At 43.4% G+C, this 15536-nt stretch overlaps 1 protein-coding gene across 9 annotated transcripts in view; it reads left to right on the top strand.

Moving 5' to 3' along the window:
* Positions 1 to 15536, top strand: part of LOC133387866 (uncharacterized) — a 448159-nt gene that overhangs the window by 86262 nt on the left and 346361 nt on the right. For all 9 annotated transcript variants that reach the window (XM_061633579.1, XM_061633574.1, XM_061633575.1 and 6 more), the window contains one exon: positions 2233 to 2354. In XM_061633579.1, the coding sequence (XP_061489563.1) occupies positions 2233 to 2354 (122 nt within the window). The remainder of the gene's footprint in view (positions 1 to 2232; positions 2355 to 15536) is intronic.

The raw sequence follows: 15536 nt of genomic DNA, 5'->3' as shown, positions 1-15536 counted from the left end.
CTTCCTCTTTTGTGGTGGTGTAAATGTCGGGTTGTGTCATCTTGCTGGACCTGATCAGAACCCATCTAGTCTGGCACCCAGGGGTGTAGTCGTCCAGGGCCTTGGGAGGTGTTGAACCCCTTACTGCTTTGGGAACCAGGTCCCAGCAGGGTCCCTATGTCTACAGTGTCCCATGAGCCAATCGGCATGGAAGGGGAGTGTGTTAGCCACTGAGAAGAGTCTTCTAAAGCAATATTCAAGCCTAGCCAGATTATTCTATAAACTTAGAAGGGGGCATGGCTGTGAGAGGTCGTGGTTGTGACTATCATGAGAGGACCCTGCACTTCTGAACTTGCCACTACATTACTGCTGGAACCCTGTTTCCAACAGTGGTAAGTCAGATTCCGCTGGGAAGTCCACAAGCAGGGGATGAAGGCCACAGTCTTCCCGGGTTGTTTGTATCTAGCAACTGGCATTCTGGGATATTATTCTGTACCTTGACATTCCATTTAACTATTGGGGCAAATAGGTGTGAACAAGTGGAGATCTGCGCAAAACTGTCAAAGACAAAGAGGGGGGGAAGTGCAGAAGTGCATCCTCTGGGGCCAATTTTCTCTCCTGGGGAAGGAGGGAAATCTTTCTTGAAGTATAAAGGATCCTGAACTGTGTGTTCTCTGGGATCCATTTCCCACCCCACCTCCACATTTCTTTCATATATATTAATGTAACACTTCAGTTCCCTTAAATGTTGGGGGAGGGAATGGTACTAAGAGAAGCCAATTTCTTACTCTTGGTCCTTTAATCTGCATTGGACAGTCCCCACCACAGCATAAATGATCCTTTGGGAAGCGGCTGAATTGGCCTCAGTTGCATCCCTTCAGCCTAACTCCTAACCCCAGCTTGTGCCTGGCTGATAGCTTTTCCTGGCAGCATGAGGGGAGTGTGTGCCCTGATTTGGGGTTGTTAGGAAGAGTCATTCTGATCCCTAGTTCTTTTCTCCAACTCCCCCCTCCCCCCATTTTGGCCCCAATACAGGATTATCTTCGTATTTCATGCACTTCTTTGGAAGAGGGTTCAAAGCATTCAGGACTCCTTCAGAACCGGACTTCTGTTACCCTTGCCAGGTTACTGGACCAAAAGCATCACTAAATTACTTGATCTGCGTAACTGATGGTGTGAAGATCAAGCATGATTTTGTCCTAGCTACCTTCAGGGTTTGATTTGTCCCAAACATCTTAGACAAGCCCACAAGGAGGCTATAGCTCAGTGGCAGAGCGCATAGGGACACAGGAAGCTGCTTTCTACTGAGTTAGACCATTGGTCTGTCTAACTCAGTATTGTCTACAGTGATTGGCAGTGGCTCTCCAGGATTTCAGGCTGGGGACATTCCCAGCCCTTCATGGAGATGCTGAAGATTGAACCTAGGACCTTCTGCATGCAAAGCAGATGCTCTGCCACTGAGTTATGGCCCTTCCCATGTTGTGCACGCAGAAGGATCCAGGGTTCAATCCCTGCATCTCCAGGTAAGGCTAGAGAAAACTCAACTTGAAAACGCTGGCATGCTACTGCCAGTCAGTGCAGATAATGCTGAGCCAGGTGGATCAACACTCTGACTCAGTGTAAGGCAGCTTTCTAGGTTTGCAAATGAGCAGGACACGGCATGGTGAAGATTATTGCCATATAATGTCTTCTTTAGAGCAACACCTATTGCATCCAGGGCAAGAGCCAGGAATTCTTGCCTTGGCCTGACAAGTCCTTTATGCAAACCCAGATGAGAACTCACAGAGGAATATAGAAATTGCATTAGGATGGAGATTTTTAAGTGATTTAATGACTATCATTTGTAGTTGTACATTTGAGATTTGAAGTGGATTTGGCTGATACTGTGTTTCTCTCCCACCCTCTCCACTCCCCTTTACAGATATATATATATATAAAACAGATAGATAAAAACAAAATCACAATACATATTTTGATAAAGGGCTTTTCAAAGGACATAAATATATGGTTGCTGACATTTTGCCTCTAAGGACCCTTTTGAACACATTATCTCTAGAGTGATGCTCCAATCTGACTGTTTAAAATAGAATAAGTTGGGAAAACTCCCTTCAATGTGTTTCCAATTGCAGATCATGGCACTTTCATCCAACAATTTTGAGGAGATAACTTTTAATTACAATAATAAGAACCACATGGGCAGTTGATTGATGCAAACCTGATGTGTTCTCTTACATTATTAATCTTTTTAATTAGAGTCAAAAGAATGTTTTATCTGTCGGGAAGGAGACGAGATGGGCCGTGACGCTCTGCTGCACTTCTGTGACTGCAAAAACTTGATTGCTCACCAGAAATGTCTTTTAACTTGGATACAAAAGGTAAGGGAACTGATGCAGAATATGCCCTCCCAGCTGAGCATCTTTGGTCTGTCACTCTTCCTGCTGTGGTGTATGTCAGCGTTGTACTGTGTGGAGATAAAAATTGTGGTAGGCCTTCCCTGTATAAGTTCCTGGCTGCAGTTTTTCAGAAGAAATTCTCTGAGAATTATCTTTTGTTTTTTTACATCCCTCCTCTCTGTCCTGCAAAAGAGGCCCTTTTTGTTGAATTCACTGAATGTTCTCCACCAAGGTTGGCTCAGACATGTTGCTGCCTAAGGCAGAGCAACAAATGATGCCCTTTCCCTTCATGTCAATATACCAAGGCCAGCATAGTACTTAAGGGTAGCCACACTATTTTGATACCTGAGGCAGGGCCAGCACTAAGCATGACTGGGCCCTTTGGCTGCCCTGGGCCTGCAGTGCTGTGTGCCGTACGCCCCAATGTCCTCAATACAAGTGGTGCAGGGCTTAAATAAGCCCACCTGCCCCATCTAGCATCTAGCTCTGTAATGTGTCAGTACACAAGCCCTGCATACTGTGTGCGTGCATACCTGCCATCACCTAAGATGGCAGTGGAGGCATCAACAACTTAGGGATGACCCCACTGCCATCTTGGTGATGGCACGCATGTGCACACAGCACATGGGGCATGTGCAGTGATGCATTGGCGTGACATGTAGGTGGTGCAGGCGGGCTTATTTAAACCCTGTGCCGCCTGTATCAGGAGCTGCCTGGGAGCTCCTGCTCTGCAATCCATGGCAGTGTTGGGTCATTGGGTCCAGCAACCCAATGCTGCTGTGGATTGCGGGGTGGGAGCTCCATCCTCCCACCCTAAGGAGGGCCCCCTCAGAGGGCCTCTCCCAGGGCCTACACTGGCTGTCTACTGGCGCCGGGCCTGACCTGAGGCAGAAAATCTCACATGCTTTTCCCTCTCCGTGACAATAAAAATACATCAAATAATTATCAAGTTGCTACCTTTTCCTGACAGCTGCCAGAGGTGGCTGCCTCACTCTGCTTAATGGTAGGGTTTCTCCCTGATTTCCACCATATTTTCTGGAGATGTGGCTACCATATTTTCCAACAATGCCTTGGAATGATGCTATACCTGGGGTATTGTGGAGGAAATGGAATGGTAGGCAATTCACCAACTTAAAAGCTCTGATGTTGCCATGATTGCTGCTTGTGGATGGCAGCAAAAACACATGATCTCAAATATAATACAGTTACAGACTGGAATAAAAACCACCACTTAGAAGGCTTGTTGAAAAAGGAATGTCTTCAGTTGGCATCAAAAAGACAGTAGAGTTGGTGCCTGTTTAATTCTAATGGGACAGTGTTCCAAAGGGTAGGTGCCACCATGCATAGAATGGACTTCCTGACTCTCTCCCAGCCTGACCGCTGCTGCCTCGCTCCACCGCATCCTGATGGATGGAGTGGTGCTGCCACTGGGGAAGATGCCACTGCTGCCACCACCACCACCACTAGCCACTACTGAACTCAGCAGATTGGTGTTAATGGCCAGCAAAGTCTGGAAGAAAAAGTAAGCTTTTAGCAAAAAGTAGTTGCTTGCCTTATCTCAAATGGGAAGTTGTTCCATAGGCTGGGCACCGCAACAGAAAAGGCTGTTCCCCGCTTGTCCCAAGATGGCCTCCTACAGGCTGCAGAACAACCAGAAGATAGGGATGAAGGAGAAATTCGACTGAATTCACATTCACATGTCAAATTTACACTTTCTGAAACAACATGAGAACCAAAACACGGCATCCTTCAAGATTTGCAATTATCCAAATTTGCACTGTAGTTGTCCTACCAAAAATGCTTACAGAAATGCATATATTAGGGGAAAGTGTGCATAAAAATGAATGTATTAACTATATTCATGGAAACATATTAAATTCATTATATTAAGAATAATTGCTTGCAGCATGTGTATGTTAGTGACATTTACACTAAAATGCTAAATAATTTTCATGAGGATTTTTTTAAAGAAAAAAAATCATAAATTGCTGCAGAAATGCGGAGAACTGAATTTAAGATTCAAAAAATGAGAAATTGAGAGAAACTGATAGATCTTTGCATTCCTACCAGGAGGAGCTGGTTGGAAGATCTTAAAAACTGGGAAGTCTATGTCAAAGAAGGAACCCCCTCAGATAATGTGACCCAAGTTGTTTAGGGCTTTGTAGGCAAATACCAAAACCTTACACTTAACCCAGTAACATACTGGCAGCCAGTGCCATTCATTTAGAAGTGGTGTGACATGCTTGCAGTAAGCTATCCTGGTCAGCATTCTGCACTAGTTGCAGCCTTATGGGAAGCCCCACATAGAGCATATTACAGTACTCCAGGCTATTATTATTGTTGTTGTTGTTGTTGTTATTGATTAACTAAATTTCTATCCTGCCCTTCCTCCCAGAAGGAGCCCAGGGCGGCAAACAAGGGACAAAACACTGAAAACATCTTAAAAATAAAACATCTTAAAAAGCAATTACAACACAGACACAGAATGGTATAAGATCTCTATTTAAAAGGTTTGTTGAAAGAGAAAGGTCTTCAGTAGCCCTTAGATAACAGAGATAGTGCCTGTCTAATATTTCAGGAGAATAAATTCCACAGGATAGGTGCCACAGCACTAAAGGTCCACTTCCTATCTTCTGCTGACCATACCTCCTGATGAAATGGTATCTGATTGACTGGGTATATAAGGAGTAAGACGGTCTTTCAGGTATCCTGGTCCCAAAGTGTATAAGACTTTGTACACCAAAGTAGCACCTTGAACTTAGCGTACTATGTAATGTGCAGCTAATGTAATTCTTTCAGCAGTGAGGCAACATATTTGGAAATATCCTGCCACAGTGAGTAGTCATGCCAGGTTATTTTGCACCAGTTGCAGCTTCTGGACCAACCTTAAGGGCAGCTCCACGTAGAGCACATTACAGTAATCCAGCCTGGAGGCTACTAGTGCATGGACAACAGTAAGGCTATCCCGGTCCAGAAATGGCCACAGCTATCATACCAGTCAAAGCTGGTAAAAGGCACTCCTAGCCACTGAGGTCACCCGGGGCCTCTACATCCAGGAGCACTCCCAGACTACAAACCTGCTCTTTCAGAGAGAGTGAGACCCCATCCAAAGCAGGCAACTATCCAAATTCGGGAACCACAGCATCTCCATCTTGCTAGGATTCAGACTCAGTTTATTGGCCCTCATCCAACCCACCACCGAGTCCAGGCACTGGTCCAGGGCTTGGACAGCCTCTCCCAGTTCAGATGTTACAGAGAAATAGAGCTGGGTATCATCAGTGAACTGCTGACACCTCACCCCAAATCTCCTGACAACTGCTCCCAAGGGCTTCATATACGTCTAAACAGCACTGGAGACAAGATGATACCCTGCAGCATCCCACAACACAATTGCTAGGGCACAAAAAGACAATCACCCAGTGCTATTTTCTGAAACTGATCCCGGAGATAGGATTGGAACCACTGTAAAACAGTGCCTCCGATACTGATCTCACCAAGTCAGTTCAGAAGGATACCATAGTCAATGGTATCAAAAACCACTGAGAGATCAAGTAAGAATAACGGGGGTCTTTCTCTCAATAACAATCATCCATGAGGATGACCAAGATGAATTTAGTCCCATAACCAGGCCTGAACCCAGATCGGAATGGGTCACTGTGGACAGATTATCTAGGAAGGGTTGTTATCATTATTAAATTATTCCAAAGTCAGGATGCCACCACAGAGAGGAACTCTAGTAGATTCTAAAATGTCCTTCAGATACCCAGGTCCCAGACCATTCCATTTATGGGAGGATGCTCCTGCTAGGTTTATTGTGTCATCACAAGATAACTGCATCTCATGAGTAATAGCTATGCAAAGATTGGTTTTCATTAGGACATGGGGTTGTTAGGTACAATGGAAGTGGTTCCTATAGCTCTGTGATGTAGTCTCTCTACTCTTTTGCAAGAGCATGTTAGGAAAGGCTCAAGATCAAGTTGTTAATAAGCGAGATGTTGACTTGGAAGAAGTTTTTAGTATGCCTCCCCCTAATTTGAAACACATGTGGCAAATATTCCATATCAGCACTACTTAATATGCTCACAGACCCAGGATTTTTTTTAAAATGGATTTGATTTCCCCTATCCTCCAAAGAGTTTACAAACCTAAAGTTATAATTTAGGTTATATTATTTAGAGTGGTTTCCCTTTTGTGCCAGAACAGGAAGCCAGTCTGGTGGTCATATTGCTAAATGCAATGTGATAGTCCACATTTTTGTTAGAATTTACCATGGTTATTTGTTACGTTTGTATTGTTGCACTCCACCCCAATCTCCGAGCGCTGAGATTTCCAGGGGTCCCTGCACTCGCCCAGGGTTTGGTTCCCTTGGGAAGAAGGTCAGCGGAGACTGTGGTGTTTTTATGAAATATGGTTTGTTTATTTACACACATTCCAACCTGAGCTTAGGATGGAGGGGTTCAAGGCATCAGCAGTCCAATATCCAGCTTTTCCATCAGGGTTACAGGAGGCACCCCAAAGCCATAGTGCAGAGAAACAGTCTCTCTGCCTGCCTCCAGTTCCCAGCCTTTCTCAGACACACTGAAAAACACAAGCCTCTCCTTGGCCCCAGAAGGGGGAGAAAGGCTTTCCTGAAGAGTTTCAATGACAAAAGGATCTCCCTGGCCCATTCACCAGTTGATGGGCACCTGATAGACCCATTAACCTACCTGACCACTCTATTAGATTAACAAAAGAAACTCATCTGACCAGCAGAGCAGGTTTCTCACCCTCAGGCGCAAGTCTCCAAATCAGAGGCTGGAAGGGGACTCAAAGAAATTATCCATCTCAACCCCAAACCCATAACACTATGATGCCAACAGCATAGTAGGCAGACACTGTGATTCCGAGGATAGTTAGTAAGAGAAATGAAATCAAGAAATTACTTCTGGTGAAATGTGCTTAAGGTGTCTAAATTGCTCAAATTCTAAGTGAGCTTAGTAATAGGGTATAGCTCAGGAACAGAACACAGAAACCATATACAGTACTCAGATCATCAAATCTCTGCACACACTGGAATAATGAGATGAGACACAAGAGCACTTGGTAAATGGGCTTTTGTTACTAAAATTCCGGTGACTCCAAATTGCTTATAGTTAGGGTTAGCTTAAACCAGCACTGGGTTTGGTTTAGTCATGACCTAAACAACTCGGGAACAGTTTACCTAAAGGACTGCAGAACTCTGTATACCCATGCCCAGCAACTGCAGTCCTCAGATGGGGCACTGCTGAGAGTGCCACATGCCCCAGAAGTGTGCTTAGTATGTAGTGGGGAATGGGCTTTTAGTATTGCAGCTCCATCCCTCTGGAATCAATTATCAGCCAACATTAGACTAGAATCTTGATATTTAGGCAGCTTTTGAAGATACTGACCCAGTCATGGAATATTAATTTGTACAATTGCGGAAATGGTTCTGTTGCTGTTAATTTACCAAACAGAAACCTGGGAAGCTGCCTTATAGTGAGTCAGATCACTGGTCCATCTAGCTCAGGATTGTCTACACCAACTGTCAGCGGCTCCCTGGGGTTTCAGACCGGGAGTCTCTCCCAGACCTGCCTGGAGATGCCAGGGTTGAACCTGGGACATTCTGAATGAAAAGAAGATGCCCTACCACTGAGCTACAGCCTTTCTGTAGTCTGTAATCTCTTGTATTTGATCTTATTGCACATCGCTTGTGTAGCTTTTGGTTTTGAAGCAGGTTTGAAACTTGCAAATGGAAATAAATAAAATGACCCCATTTCCAGGGGCCAAACCTGTCTAGTTGCTGAGGGTGGCCTTCAGGTCAGAACATCAGAAAGGTTTACATAATGAAATTTAACAGCATTTCAAGAGAATTCACTAATAATTACAAGACGAGTCAACAAAATTGAAGTAGTCATGCAAATATTGACAGACGTATTTTAAAAATGCATATACATGTATAAATATACACCAGAGTTAAACAATCCACTAATAATTCATATTAAGGCCTAAGAATATAAATAAATAAATACAAGACCATAATCCAAATGGCAGCAAAAATAATATATTTTCTCCCAAATCATTCCCAACCACTCCCACCTCTTAAGGTAGTGAGATGGGTTGACCCCAAAGAGAATCCGCACTGCAGGACCCAATGAACTGGCAAAGAGGCCTGGTTTGGGCTTAAGTAGCCTTCCAAACACTGCTCCATGCCACCATTGGTATAGTGAGCATTCACACACTATGCTCTAGTGTGTTTCCCTTCCCTCGACTGTGCACGCAACGCCCCCCCTTCACAGCAGGTAGTTTAGTACACTTCTAGAGCAATGGAGCTACACTTGGGTGCATAATTTAGGAATAACAGCCTTTAAAACAAGCTGTAATCCTGCATTCCTTTCCGTTTGGATCAAGTCACTATCTTAGCCATAACTGATCAGGTTTATACAATACTAGAGATGGGCGAGAATTTCAGCTCAGTTTGCATTTCAAGCTGAATCTATCAAATTTGCACTTTCTGAAGCAATTTGAGAACTGAAACAGCCATCCTTCGAAATTTGCACTTAGTTGAATTTTGTGATGCGGTTTGTCAACCAACCAATGTCTACAAAAAAGCATAAATGAGGGGAAAGTGTGCATAAAAGTGAATGTGTGAGTGAAAGTAACATGCAAAAATGCATTGTATGATGAGAAATGGCTTGCAAAAATGTGTACATTAGTCTAAATGCATAGAAAACTGCTTATTAGGAAATATTTGCATTAAAATGTTGCAGAATTTTCATGAGGATTTTTTAAAAAGAACAAATTGCAGATGGCTACAGAAATGTGGAGAATTGAATTTAAGATTGGAAAAATGAGAAATGGAGAGAATTATACAGCATGTATTTATTTCTGCCTCTCATGGAGACTGCTGAGAAAGAGAGACCAGCTTCTCAGGCTACATATATCCTTCTCTAGCCCTTTGGAAATGGTGCACACAAACACCATAAGGCATGTCCAGAGAGCAGGTCCCTGCCCTCTTAGTTCAGAGTTATGGTGGAGAAAGGCAGGCCCTTGTTGGGGTTCCTTGACTCCATTCACTCATAGGAAGACCGTCTTCCTTCACAGCCATGTCTGGGCTGAAGCACATCTGGAGTGTGTGACTGGAAGTATCAGAGTTGACAGAAAGCCAACAATTGACAATGTAGAGGTGCTTGCCCAAGATCCATTAGGTCTATCCTTAGTTCTGTTACAGACAGATAGTAGTGGTGTTGCTCACCTGGCTTCCCAGTGCATCATTGCTGGTTACCAAGAGAAACAAGGCAGCGGGGAGCTTGACGCAGTGCAGGCACAGCAGCGAAGCCAATCTGATGCTCTCTGTGTTGTACCTGCACTGCGCCGAGCTCCTTGCTGCCTTGTCCCTCTCAGAAACTGGCAGTGACGTGCAGTGTTGGGAAGCCAGGTGAGCGGTGGTGCCCTGTCAGCTGCTACTTTCAAGGACCATGTTAGAACTGGTTTGCTTGTTTTCCTCTTCCCTCCTCTGCCTTTTTTCCTTTCATGGTGTATCCACTCTGGAAGTCTTTTCAGCAGAAGAGTAAAACAAAATATTCAGATAAATAAAAATGTTCACATGACACCTCACAGCAGGAGTAGGAAAACTCAGCCCTTGGGGCCAAATGTGGTTCTCCAAACCTCTCTCTCTAGCCTTCAGGACTCTCTCTAGCCTCCCCCATCCCTAGGCCATGTCCCTCACCAGCCTTTCTTTGCATGATCCTGGAGTGTTTTTGCCTGGCTGGAATGTGCCCTTGAACGCTGATAATGCCTTTTGCTTGCCTGGATGGAGGATAAAAAGGGCTGTGTGGGGGAAAACAAGCCTACTGTACAAAGGTAAAATTGACATGTGTTGGTGCCTTTTGCCTTTGGCCCCACCCATCACTGGCATGTGGCCCCCAGACAGTTGCCCATGAGGAAATGTGGCCCTCAGGCTGAAAAAGGTTCCCTGCCCTTGTCTTATAGCATTTTTGGTCCTTTATAACTGATGTGCATTGTTAAGAAGAACATGGCATAGCCTCCTTTGGAGTGTTCCACTTCCACATGTAGGTGGGAGGGTTTTCATATTTTAATGCTGCCCTATGTAAAATAAATGAATGAATAAATCCCTGTATATAGAAAGCTAAGATATCAGGGTGAAAGCCTGGCCTGCCTGTGAAAATCTAGCATTTCAGGAGAAAGGGTTAAAGCCCTTTTCCCTGGTGCGCTCACTTGTCACAGGTATGGCACTTTGGACAAAGAGGAATTTCATTCACTGCTAGTGCTGCAGTTCCCGGCCTATGTTCTGTAGTGGCATAGTCCCAGGAGGGACTGTTTGAAGAATGACAAGATTAAGTAACCCATCTATCACAATTTCCTGTGTTCTTCCAGGCTTCTTCTTCTACCCCTCATCATAGGCTTAGGGCCAAACTAGACGTGATGGTGACTGCCACGTTTGTTTGTTCAAGCGTCTGCACTATTGATGTATAAAGTGGGGAAAGTCTAATTTTAACATCAAAAGGGGTACATAGATGAAAGGAGTGTAGCCCTCCCCTGCCTTACTTCCTTGCAGTCTGTCACCCCAAGCACTCGTCTCCCAGCCTGTCTCACATCCAGGAATGGAGTCTGGCTGGTGGGGAGGGGGGAGTTCAGATGAAGATGAGATAGAGGAGCTCCTTTTAATGATAAAATTAGACATTCCTATACACACACTACTTTGTGTGAGAACAGGGCATACACATAAACATAAGAGCATGTGGCTCAGACCACAGGCTTATCTATCCCAGCATCCTCTTTCCCACAATTTTCAATCAGATGCCCCTGGGAAGCAAGACATGCTGTTTTTCTTCAGTGGTGTGTTGCCTCTGACTTTGGGTGCAGAATACAGCCATCATGACCATCACAGCCATTGATAGCCTTATCCTCCATGAATTGTCTATTCTCTTCTTAAAGCAGTGCTAAGTTGGTGGCCATCACCACACTTTGTGCTCATGAATTGCATGATTTAAGCATGTGCTATGTAACAAAATACTACTACTTGTCTGTCCTGAATCTCCCACCACTGAGCTTCACTGGATGACCTGGGCTCTAGTATCTCATGAGACAAAGAAAAAAACACCTCTCTGTCCATGAATGATAATGAATGAATGAATGTCCATGAATGGACCTTTAATCTGCATCCTCAAATGGCATTCTCCTGTGGTGACCCAGGCTGCAGCTGAACTAGATGGGCTTCTCAAACAGTATTGTGAGGAAAAACAGTGAATGACAGCTCCATTAAAATAACAATGAGAATAGGAGAGGCCCACTACATTTGGGCCTGATGCCCTGCCAGCTTTGGAGACCCCACATATAGTTCCATTTTAAAATCCCTCTCCCAAATTCCAAGTGAGAGCCAATTCCAAGTGGACCTCTGAGCTGAAGATTCAAATGCGTGATTCTCTCTGAAAGCTGATGTCACTAGATCTATGCTCACAACTTATTCACCCTAAAACAGTATTGAAAGCTTATTGAACTCCTGATTCCTGGCAGATTGTATCAAGCTGGAATCCTGTAACTCAATGGCTGCCATTATGTGGTGGGTGTCTCATACGTTGTGGTCTTGTCTTGAATCTGAGACCAAATGTATACTTCTCAAACCCAGAAAATGTCTGTACCTCCCTGCACAGAAGACTGGGTTGAGGACTTATTAGATCTAGCAGTTAAAGAGGAACAAATGTTTCTGGTTATCAAGATACTCTGGAAAGGATATGCTAATTAGCTTGTAGTAGTTATGTGTCCAACTAGTTAAGCCAATGGCTCTCCTTCCCCTTCTCTTCCTCTCCTTCTAAAGAAATGTGGACCATTTTGGGTTTATGTGGGTGGGCTTAGCTTGAAAGATGAGCAAAGATAAGGAGACTGTTTATTAATGGTCTACATTTTACAGAGGTTTAGTTTAGGATCCACCTTTATTTATGAGCTGAAGTTGTTTAGTGCACTGACATATCAATGCAAATCTTAACGCTTCTTCTTACCTGATAAGGTTTGTGTACAAATTGCTTTGGAACATTTATATTCCTACTCATTTATTTCCACAGGAAGCCTTGGGATCTCTAGGACATTTTACAAAGAGGTTCTGTGCTTATGAATTAGGTTGTTAGATTCTTACAGAAATGGCCAGCTGTCCATGCCCCTGGCACCACTGAAATGAGTGGGTCATGTGCAAGAACTGTACTTGGATAATTGTAGCAATAGACCCCCAGATATTCATGGAGAAACTTCTTGCCAAAGCAATGATCAACAAGACTGCAGGGAAGACTTCCCCACTGAGTTCCACATTTGCTTCTGAATGTGTATAACCTATTGCTACCATCATAGTTGTCTGGATTGAAGCAAGATGCAAATGGATTCACAGCTGAGGCTGTTGTATGTGCAGGATTGGCTCCTCTCAGAGTGACCTCTTGTGCATGCATTATGGACATTCCATGTGCAGCTTTAGGTACAGAATTCAGGGGTAGCCATCATGGTGTTTTCCAGACTACAACTCCCATCAGCCACAGCCAACATGACTGATGGTTGGAAATGATGGGAGTTGTAGTCCAACATGGCTGATGGTTGGGAATGATGGGAGTTGTAGTCCTCAACATCTAGAGGGCACCATGTTGCCCAGCTCCTGAATTAGATGTTTAGATACTAAGGTTCAGGGACCTAAAACCTGTGCCTAAGACTAGGACTGTACTATCAGTTTGGTTGACTGAAAATTCTGCTTAGCCCAGTTCCTAGATTGTTACTTAGAAATGTATTCAAATAAAATAACAGATGATCTTAAAGAGTTTTTAAAAACCCTCAGGAAAGTTAAAATGTGCTTCAGTCTGTCACCCTCAGCATGAGGATGCATGGCGAAAGCATTGCAGGGCTTGCTTCATCCTAGGATTCTGAGAAGGGTGTCTTGGCAAAGATTTCCACACACGTGTTTGTCATATCTAACTTATTAAGCAATTGAATTTAGTTATAATGACTGTAAATTAACCATCTGTCAAAGATAAGAAATGTCTAACTTAACCCTCAGGCTGCCGCAGATGCTTTTGTATGATGCCCGCAACATTCCATTGATTGCCAAAAGGAAAAAATGGCAGCAGACCAAAAACTCACAGAGGAGAACACGTTTTCCCCCCACAAATTGTTGGTGGTTTCTTTTTCTTCCTCACCCTCAGTCCCCCACTTGCTTTGCCCAAAATTTAGCTATAATGTGCTATTTTTATTTTCAAAGATTGGTTTAATGGTGAAAGTGAATGTGTGTTGTTAATATAAGAAGTGTCATTTAGCCCTTCCTACTGAAACAGTAGTTTATAAAATGTAAACCAATATGTGATGTGCCTTGAAAAGTGCTGCTGAAGACTTATAAAGCTGTCTTCTAAAATCCTACCATCTTCTTTCAGTTCCTAGTTTACACAGGACAGTAACATATTTTTATGGCTGATGCCAATGTAATACTCCCAGTAGCTTAACCATAGTTAAGCTAGAGAGAGGGAGAGAACTGCACTTCCTTTCCCTACTTCTCCCCTTCTGGGGAACAAGTTACAACTCCTGACTTTGATCCTAATTAGGCATGCGCAGTAATGAAAACTGTGTTAAAAGCAGCCATGTCAATAGTTGCAAATGTTGGTTAACTGGGAAACTTTGGTTAGCCTGAACCACAGTTAATGTTTATACTGATGCTGACATAAACTGTGATTAAGGTGGGACTGTTGCTACAGTAGTGAGGGTGTGAGGTTTTGAAACACGTGGATCCCGTGACCCATTCCCAGTTGTTTGACAATGATATAATTTTGAATGCACCACCTGCTCAGCTTATAAATACTTACTCTTGAGGAGATGTAGCTATCATGATTCAAGAAGATCAGTCATCTTGTTAGTTTGTATATTCCAACTTTCAGTGTAAAAACTACTCCAAGGGTGGCTTACAACATAAATCTAAATCAAGCAAAAACACAATGAAACAACAATAATAAAACAACACTAAAAACTATATGATAAAACAGAAGCAAGAACATTTAATTGCGGGGTGGGAGAGACAACAATGTAGGCACCAATGAAGCCTCCTTGGGAAGACCATCTCAAAAATGGTGTGTCCCAACTGAGAAGGCCCTCTCCCCAGTTGCCACCACCCATTTTACTTTCAGTAGCAGGTGGTGGTTATACTGGTCTGTTGTTTTTTTTTTTAATCCTCTGTACACTTATTTGAGAATAATCCCATCAACCATGGTGAGGCTTACTTCTGAGTACACCTGCATAGGATTGGGAATACATACACAAAGCTATCTATCTATGTATGGCAAAACCCAATCAAGCGTAACAGCTTGAGCGCATATACACATTGTGCAATGCAGCACAAAATGGTTGCCATGTGCTGCCCCAAAAGAAGGGCCAATACTCTATACCAGTGAGTACCATCACAAAAAAGCACTGCACACCAACATCTAATTGTCCCTTTCTCATGTTCTAAAACTACATAGAAAGAGGGGGGGGATAATTTTAAAAATTAGGAAAAATAATGGGATGGGATAGAAGAACTGGGCAAGTTCTGGAGATGTCCAGGGTTAAATAAAATGAGTTTTGGTACTACAGGTTGCCCCCTCCATGTGTGTGGATCCATTTTCACTCCCTGGCACCTTTAGGTAAAAAAGATTTTGGGTTTGAGGGCTGCAATATTGATTGATGAGCTCCACAAATACCTTTTTGAAACTGAGCAACATGACAGGTTAAATTAGGGATGGAGGAGAAATTTGTTCAGTCCGCATTTTGCTGGGGATGGACCCAATTTGATGGTCCTGAACATGCTTATGGATCAGAATGCAACTCCTGATTGGACTACAACTCCAGATTTTGCAGTGCTGTTTCGGTACACAAATATACATATTTTACAGTTACAGTTGGGTATAAAATATGTATTTATGGGAAAGCACATTAAAATAATAAAATACATATTTGGGGAAAATGTGTACAACAATGCATATAATAATGCATACAATTTAAATGTCAACTTTTCATGTACTCTTTCAAAAAATCCACACAAAACAGGAAGAACAGGCCTATGGTTGTCAGAGAAAATAAACGGGGATGGCATTAGACTGATCTGTCCATCCCTAGGTGAGATTTAGCATTGAAGCCCATATGCATAAG

The sequence above is a fragment of the Rhineura floridana genome, chromosome 6 (genome assembly GCF_030035675.1).
Source record: "Rhineura floridana isolate rRhiFlo1 chromosome 6, rRhiFlo1.hap2, whole genome shotgun sequence".
NCBI lineage: Eukaryota > Metazoa > Chordata > Lepidosauria > Squamata > Rhineuridae > Rhineura > Rhineura floridana.
This window is presented reverse-complemented; position numbering and strand designations above follow the sequence as displayed.